The following is a 9,484-nucleotide window of genomic DNA, read 5'->3' on the forward strand; positions in this document are numbered from 1 at the left end:
TGTTTCTAGTGTTTACTGACTATTGAGAACTGCTTCACAGAAACAAAACAGAGTGTCATGCAGATTGAAGACAGGAGTCCATTGCTAGCAGGTACGAAGGAGATGAGGAGTTGTTGAGGGAGGAGAGCGTTGAGCGTTGGACTTCCTGCTGACGCCTCAGAGCCCAGAGTCCGCTCCTCTAGAAGGTCAGCACTGAAACGGGGAGGACAGTCACTGATTGGCAGGTTTAGGTTGGTTTGAGCTTCATCCGGCGGGAGTCGCATGCAGGACGGCACAGAAACAGAGAGGAGGAAGAGGAGGAAGAGGAGGAGGAGGAGGAGGAAGAGGAGCAGACCTGCATGCATGGAGGCCGGCAGAGATCACTTACAGTCCACCTCCAGGATGGCTCTGACTGTCCTGGTGAGCTCCTTGGCTTCCTGAGCGAGCGTAGCCGCCGTCCAGGGAGCCTTCCTGTAGCGAGCTGGGATTCCTTGAGGCGACGCTTTGACGTCTCCAGAGCTGCAAACAGAGACGAGATGAGTCAGCAGTGATGGAGGCAACACAGAGGCCTCGGCTCGACACTACTACTCACACTGAACCAGGGGAGATGGATACAGACGGAAATATCTACAATAATTCAGACTTCCAGGTTCCTCAGAGGATGAATCCTACTGAGTTTAGTTTGAGTTTTTCCCTAATTTAACACATTGGTTCAGACATTCATGATGACCCTAACCCTAACCCTCAGATGATGTCTTTAATATGTCTAACGTTTCCTTCACCATGAGGTCGACTCATTACTTTATTTATTTACTGTGATGTTTTTATAGTTTTTCTGTCTCTACTTTGTTATTGTTTGCGTCTAAGAGAAATATTTTGAAAGGAATCTTGAAATATCCTGATTCTGAGTATTATCTCGTTATCAAACAGCTGAAGCTCGTCAAGCGGCTTGATAACAAGTTAGTTATCTACTATCTGGTAAAGCAGGTTTGTGTTTGTGTTTTAGTTCCCTGCAGATCTCTGGTGTGAAGTGTTCAGCAGCAGCAGATCTCTGGTGTGAAGCGTTCAGCAGCAGATCTCTGGTGTGAAGCGTTCAGCAGCAGCAGATCTCTGGTGTGAAGCGTTCAGCAGCAGATCTCTGGTGTGAAGCGTTCAGCAGCAGATCTCTGGTGTGAAGCGTTCAGCAGCAGATCTCTGGTGTGAAGCGTTCAGCAGCAGATCTCTGGTGTGAAGCGTTCAGCAGCAGATCTCTGGTGTGAAGCGTTCAGCATCATCCTGCAAATCCTCTAAACTCAGGAAGCAGCAGACCTTCATTAGATTTCTACCTCTGCAGAACACAAAACCAAATCTTTGGCCTTTAACCTTTTCATAATGAGTTATTGTTGTTGGACTGCAGAGACATTGAGATGCTAAAAACAAACGTGTCCTTTTGACTGGAGGAGATTGAGAGGAGAGCTTTATATAAACCCCTGCAGCGGCTCGTCACAGCATGATGAATAAACTCACACCTCCAGTTGTTTGAGCTAAAAACACTTTGTGAGGCGGCTGAGATGATCAACATCACCATGGTTGCACTCTCCCAGCAGAAAACACACACACCTTATTCTTTATTTCTCTTCTTCTTCTCTTTCTTCTCTCTCAGCTCATGAACTTATTAACTCCACAATGAAAATTTTCCTGCTCCGTTTTTTTTTCTCTGGAGGGAAATTTTCTTTCTTTTATGACGTCTCTGCAGTCTCTGGATGAATAATAGCTTGGCGGTAATGAGACTCGTTCACAATGATTGAAAGTAAACAGTCATTACCTGTATGTGTGAATGAGCAGCTCTGAGACATTTGTGTGAGTCTGCTCCTCTCAATGAACCAGCCCTACATCTGTGCTTACGTGTGGCCTAGAAACACACGGGCAGGTGAATCAACAGGAGGAACGGGAGCAGAAGGGACCCTCGGTTACGAAAGCGAGCGAAGGTGTCCCACTGACCTCGGCTGAGATAAAAGGAAAAGCAGGCGGGAGGTTTCATAGCCGATTGACCTGATTTACAGAGTCAGACTTACACAACCGGACAGAAGGTAGAGATGACTCCGATTTACCTTCACACATAATCACTAAACACTCAATATGACCACGGCCTTTACACCAGGGAGGAAGGGAGGAGGGAAGGAAGGAAGGAGGGAAGTGATAGATGTAAAAAGAATAAAAACAAAGAAAAGATAGAGGAAAACAATGAAGAAAAAGATGGAAGGGAAAGAAAGAAGAAGAAAATGTGATAAAAGAAATAAAGTGGAATGAAAGAGAGGAGGGTTAGGGTTAGAAAGAATAAGGAAGAAATGAAGGATGGATGAAAGAAAGAAAGAAAGAAAGAAACACATTTTAAAAAATTATGGAAGGAAAGAGGGAAGAATAAGGAAGAAAGAGACAAATGTGATAGAAGGAGCAAAGGACAAACAGAAAGGAAGAAAGATGAGAGCAAAGAAATAAATAAAAAAAGTGGAATGAAAGAGAGGAGGGTTAAAAAGAGAGAGAGGGAAAAAAGGAAACCAACTAAACATAAAAGAAAGAAAGAAAGAAATGACAGATGTAAGAAGAACAAAAACAAAGAAAGACATTGAGGAAAACAATGAAGAAAAGATGGAAGGGAAAGGTAAAAGAAAGAAAGAAAGAAAGAAAGAGAGGCAAGAATAAGAAAGAAAGAAAGGAAAGGACATAAGGAGTAAAAGTAAGACGGGAGGACAAAAAGGAAACAAACTAAACAATTAAGGAAGGAAGAAATTTTGGTAACTACTAATATTACATTCATTACGGTAAACTGCTAATATTACGTTCATTACGTTAAACTACTAATATTAGTCATTACAGTAAACTACTGATATTACGTTCATTACAGTAAACTACTAATATTACGTTCATTACAGTAAACTACTGATATTACGTTCATTACGGTAAACTACTAATATTACATTCATTAAGGTAAACTACTAATATTACGTTCATTACAGTAAACTACTAATATTACGTTCATTACAGTAAACTACTAATATTACGTTCATTACAGTAAACTACTGATATTACATTCATTACGGTAAACTACTGATATTACGTTCATTACGGTAAACTACTGATATTACGTTCATTACGGTAAACTACTAATATTACATTCATTACGTTAAACTACTAATATTACATTCATTACGGTAAACTACTATGTTCATTACGGTAAACTACTAATATTACATTAATTACGGTAAACTACTAATATTACGTTCATTACGGTAAACTACTAATATTACGTTCATTACGGTAAACTACTAATATTACATTCATTACGGTAAACTACTAATATCACGTTCATTACAGTAAACTACTGATATTACATTCATTACGGTAAACTATTGATATTACGTTCATTACGGTAAACTACTAATATGTTCATTACGGTAAATGGCTAATATTACATTCATTACGGTAAACTACTAATATTACATTCATTACGGTAAACTACTAATATCACGTTCATTACGGTAAACTATTGATATTACGTTCATTACGGTAAACTACTAATATGTTCATTACGGTAAATGGCTAATATTACGTTCATTACGGTAAACTACTAATATTACGTTCATTACGGTAAACTACTAATATTACGTTCATTACGGTAAACTACTAATATTACATTAATTACGGTAAACTACTAATATTACGTTCATTACGGTAAACTGCTAATATTACATTCATTACGGTAAACTGCTAATAGTTTTTACACACGCAGACCTAAAGACTAAAACTAAATAAAAACTCAACTAAAACTAAACTGAAATTTTAAAAAAGCAACCTGAAAAACTACATAAAAATTAAAACTAATTTTTCTAACCTATAATAACCCTATTTGAGTATAAAGTAGGGCTGTCAGCGTTAACGCGTTAATAGCGATTAGATTAATGCAATCCATAACGCGTTAATTTTCTTTAATCGCATTTTAATGTGTCAAGCCTTTTTGTCCCTTCTACTCCCCCGTAGACGGCTCCTCTAGCTGTAGCGCTATGCTTTGAAGTGGCCTCCTGCAGTAAACCTACCGCGCTGATGGAAAGTAAGAGAGCTACTGGACTTTTGAACGGCTTGTTTAACTTTAAAACACTTCCAGACGCTTCAGTTGACAAGTCAAAAGTAAAATGCAACCTGTGTCAAACGGAGTTTAACTACCACCGGAGTACGTGGAGTTTGAGTTAGCACCTCCACGCTAAACACCCAGGTGCAGCCAAGCCAGCCTCAGCTCCACCAAAGGACCATTTTGGAGTGTGGGAGTCGCAGCAGAGCCGTGATTGATTCCCAGTTAAGACACTCTGGTAAGAAATGCTTTACATTATGGGCTTAAAACTGCCTTCAAATGGAAAATAACAGGATTTTAAACATGCTATTCAAAATGCCATTAATCGCGATTAACTATGGAAATTCTATGGATTAAAAAAATTAATCGTTTGACAGCCCTCGTAGAAATATTAATAATTGAATTATACTGTATTTATGTGACGATGCTACTTTAAGCTACTGAAAAATAACTTTATGAAGCTCCGGATCTTCACTTGAGGACATTTTCCCAAATTAGACCTCAGTGAGTTTAAATTGAACATCCCTGATATAGCGTAGCATGGGTCAGGGTCAGGGTCAGGTTTAGGGTCCAGCCTCAAATCAACAGGATTATTTTAGATGTAATTTTAAATCTTAACTTTAATTAAAAGCTTGGGACTGTTTCCTGTCGCAGCTCTAACGGCTCAGCCTGACCTCACACGTTTCATAACACGCTGCTGAGCTCTGCAGGACACCAGTAACTGCTGCTCTCCTACCTGGACTCAAGTGGGTCAAGGTGGACTGCTGTGTGTGTGTGTGTGTGTGTGTGTGTGTGTGTGTGTGTGTGTGTGCGCGTGTGTGTGTGTCTGTGTGTGTGTGTGTATGAAAGCGGGACTAATGGGCTCTGGTCTCTGCAGGATCTCTCATTATGTGACTACCACAAAAGTGTCAGGGTCTCTCTCACACACACGCGCACACACACACACACTTATAGACACAGACACACACACACACACACACACACACACACACACACGCACGCACACACACGCACACACACAGTAAAGATTTTGAGCTTTTTGTTCAGCAGGGAGGAAGAGCAACAGTGATGATGATGTTTGACGAAGAGCTGCAGATGACACACACACACACACACAGACACACAAACACACACACACACACACACACACGGACACACAGACACAGACACACACACAGACACACACACACACACACACACCTCCAGCACGGTTAGTTTTAACCTGCCGTTAAGTGACAGCAGCTGATGATGAAACTCATCAGACTAAATGACTCATGATCTTATTATTAACCTGAGTTCTTCATCTGCTGCGTTCATTAGATGATAAACTGAGTCATGTTCAAAGATTTAATGTCTAAAAGAGAAAGTTTCGAAAGAGAAGCTTTCGTTACGAGGCCAGATGTTTTTGTTGGAGGGCCGCATTTAGGACCACGGGCCACTGTTTGCCCACCACGTCAAACTTTAAACTTTAATCATTTAAGTTATGAGGATTTTACAATGATCCTCAGAAACACACTTCCACACACACACAATGTACAAATAACTTCATATCACACACACACACACACACACACACACACACACACACACACATCCTGCAGAGCTTTCCTGCTCGTTAATCTGACTCGTTAGCAGCCGATCAGCAGGAACTCAATTAGTGTCTGAATCATCGTTAGAGGAGCTGAATGCTGCTTCGTTAGAATCAACTTATTATATTAAATACATTTAAAGGATTTATTCATATTCAATTATTTATATATCTTACTCTACCTGGCTCTCTCTCTCTTTGTCTCTCTCTGTCTCTCTCTCTGTCTCTCTCTCTCTCTCTCTCTCTCTCTCTCTCTCTCTGTCTCTCTACCTGAAGCTCTTCGGCGGTCCGTGTCCTTCCAGCAGGAATTCTTGAACGTTCTGCAGACAAAACAAACAAAAGCACAAAAAAAAAGAGACTGAATTTCTTTTGTCGTCTCATTTCTGTCTTTGTGTGTTTTAAATAAAGGACGGTTACGTAAACACACTAATCCTTCCAGCTGAAGGTAAAACATGTTCACCTTCTCTCCCTCTCTCAGTCTGCACAGTAATGAATAACTCAAAGGTTCAGATTGGTGCTCTGGTTTCGACCTTTTACCTCCACGAAGCTCAGCAGCTTCCCCGTTGACATCTCAAAACCCTTTTTGGCGTTTTCGCTCTTCCGTAGTTGACACTCGAGGACGGCGACTCTCTTCCTCAGCTCGTCCGTCTCCTCCTGAAAACAACACATTTGAATCAAACACAATAAAACGCAAACTTCTGTACTTACACTTCATATTTTGAGTACCTTAGTACGGACTATGAATATCAAGATGATGCACTCAACAGTCATAAACAACAGAAGTGTACTAATCAGTGATGGGGAAGTGAGTCCTGATCATCATAACACCATGACGTACAATTAATAACTGCCACAAAATAATATATAGACCCTGTTTCTCCTCAGAGTGATCGATACTTTACTGAGTTTATTGATGAAAGATGGAGATTAATGAGCAACACAAGCTTTGGCTGCTTGGTTTGAGTCTGCAGACACTCAGCTTCAGCATCACTGCAGGTCTGTAAGTGTTTCTCTCTTAGCTTCGTGTTGATGAGCATGAAACGCTTGATTACTTTTTTATACATAATAATTAAAGAACTAATGTAACACAAGTAACACGCTTGTTTGTTTAGTAACTGTAATGTGATTACTGACTGTAGACACAGTAACACATTACACTGGTACTAACAGAAGTATGTGATGTGACACACACTGATAGATTATAGCTGCTTTAAATGTAGTTATCTGTTTATTTGTTTTATGTTCAGTGTGTGGGAGGTTAGTGTGTGTAGACTAAGTTAATGCATCAGCTGTTTCCTACATAAATAAAATGATGATTAATGATTAAAGTAGGACGATACCACTCATGCTGCTCTGAGACAATAGGGCCGTTTCCACCGCAGGAACTTCGGGGTAATTTTACGGGGCTGTGGCCGTTGGTTCGTGTCTCCACCGCAGGAACCGCCTCCAAAGGACAGGGTTCCTGAACTTTTACAGGGTCTAAGCGAGTCCCTGCCTCGGAGTAGGTACTCAGAACGGCCTCGAAAAACTCTTGGGTGCTGATTGGAACTTCCTGTCACTCGGCCCTCTCAGTGGAGACACAGCGGTGGACAGGGCAGAGTGAGAGGAAGGTTCCTGTAGAGTTCCTGTCCCTAAATAGTTCCAGGAACTTCTTCAGTGGAAGCGGCCCTATAAACACGGTGAACTAAGGCCGTACTGGTGAGATTTCTTGGGTTTTCGGGATTTCTCATGATGTCAGCAGAAGAAGTGAACCTGAATCACTCTCCTGCACACAGCTGTCTACCAAACTGGATCATTTTCCAGGACTCATGATTTGAAATAATTAAGTCAGTCATATATCAGGCAGCAGCTCCTCTAACGGGAGGACTGTTGTTAAATATGATGATGAAACGTAACGTGTGAGTGTTTGGACTTTGGGTCAGACACAGCAGCTTCTCTGTGGGGAAGTGTGATGTAATCCATCACATCCCGTCACCTTATTGGTCGGAGCCGGCTGCTCCGCTCTCTGAGTCTTCAGCTCGGCGATCTCGGCCTCCAGCAGGTGGATCACCTCCTCGTAGTCCATCTCCATCCCCCTCGCCTGCTTCTGAGCCGCCTCGGCCAGCTGGATGCGAGTCCTCAGAGCCCGACTCTCCTCCGCTCCCAGTTTCACTTCCTGTCCAGAGGGAAGAAGAGAGACTGAAGGAGCGAGCAGATTACTCAGCGCAGAAAGCTTCTTAACACTCATACATGTTTCAGGTGGCTCCAGTCATGACTCTGGATGCTGGGGGGTGGGGGGGTGGGGCGGGGGGTTTGGCTGCAGCAGCAGGAACCGACCGGAGCCGTCAGCACTCTGCATGTTTGTGTCTCTGATAAGGTCACAACATTCAGACAGCAGCAACAAAAGCTCAGGAATACAAAACAGGAAAGAGAAAGACAGTGTGATTCCTGTTGATCCTGCAGAGTGAAAGTAACAGCAGCGGGATTCATTAACCAACGCACACGCAACGCACACGCAACGCACACGCAACACACACGCAACGCACACGCAACACACACGCAACGCACACGCAACACATCTCTACTGAAACCTCTCTAACTCTGCTGTGCTTCACTTCATCAGCAGGAGACTGGGTACAGATCATGTTCAGATGTCATGTTACAGTTTCAGAGGTTTTTGGCTGCAGCAGCATTCAGAAACTGTTTCAATTTAAATATTTCATTAATGCTGTGTTCAATCTTCATTTCTTCTGACCCAGTATCATATATGCTGATGCTTTCACCTCTACATGCATCTCACAGGTGTTAGCTTTATTATGATACCAGTATTATTCATATAGAGCTTGTAGTTACAGAGATAGACTCTATTCATGTTGGTGATGTGATTTTGGAGCAGGACCCTGAGCCAGAGGCCGGGGCAGGAAGAGGTTAAAGCATGATTCATTCTTCTTTTTGTGTCTCATCAATTTATAATCTTTTTCTAATCTAGTTTGTGGTTTGAGGGCCGAACACGAAGCAGACTGAATGCACTCAAACAAAGACTCGTCATACTTTTCATATTGAAATCTCGTCTGCAGGATGACGGACAGTTAAACCCGACCTGCTCCTGGTTCATCCATCACTCAGACTTTATTAATACTGCAGCTTTCATTCAGGTTGATCTGGTTCAAAGTGCTTCACAGCTGATCATAAGACAGAGAACAAGTTGAGACTAATGAAGAGAAAGTTTAGTGTATAGCACCTTTAATCTAATGTGGGATTGTTTCAGGTATTTATTGTCTTCCAAATTTGGAGATTTTAGCCTCATAATAAAAATATATCTTCAATTTTTTCACAATTGCAGTTTTCTAAAAGACATCTACAACCAAACACACACAGTTGGTTTCATTTCATGGTGAATCAGTGAGTCTGTGGTCTGCAGCTCCATCTGGTTGGTGTAGAGCTGCAGTTGGTCCGCAGCGTTTGAGGCCAGGAGGGAAAGCAGCCTGTCGAGTGGAAGTTACATAACGCTCAGGTCACTGAAACAGACACCTGACACAGTGAGACACTGTTACCCCTCCTGACTGGGAAGGAACCACTCCCAGTACTGTTGGCACACCGGCAACCAGTAACTGAAACCCTGCAGAGATGAAATAACACTGGAGCTGCAGTAAAGTGATCCTCAGTGTAGTAAAAGATAAGGAGGCTTTACTAACCGCTCTGAGACTGTATGACTATATACTGCACCATGAACTGTGTTTATACTCATTAACCAGCAGACACAGACTCTGGGTTAGTGTGTGATATTAATGACCAAGGAAAGCACCTCTCTTTATCACATCAAACAGTTAATT

General features: G+C 41.9%; 1 protein-coding gene across 1 annotated transcript in view; it reads right to left on the reverse strand.

The window, feature by feature from the left end:
• Window positions 1–359: 359 nt before the first annotated feature.
• LOC128381823 (syntaxin-binding protein 4-like) overlaps window positions 360–9,484 on the reverse strand; it is a 32,628-nt gene continuing 23,503 nt past the window's right edge. The window contains exons 11-15 of the mRNA XM_053341854.1: window positions 7,648–7,827; window positions 7,075–7,224; window positions 6,210–6,326; window positions 5,943–5,992; window positions 360–498 (exon numbers count right to left, since the gene is read on the reverse strand). Coding sequence (XP_053197829.1) covers window positions 360–498; window positions 5,943–5,992; window positions 6,210–6,326; window positions 7,075–7,224; window positions 7,648–7,827 — 636 coding nt within the window. The remainder of the gene's footprint in view (window positions 499–5,942; window positions 5,993–6,209; window positions 6,327–7,074; window positions 7,225–7,647; window positions 7,828–9,484) is intronic.

The sequence above is a fragment of the Scomber japonicus genome, chromosome 20 (genome assembly GCF_027409825.1).
Source record: "Scomber japonicus isolate fScoJap1 chromosome 20, fScoJap1.pri, whole genome shotgun sequence".
Taxonomy (NCBI): Eukaryota; Metazoa; Chordata; class Actinopteri; order Scombriformes; family Scombridae; genus Scomber; species Scomber japonicus.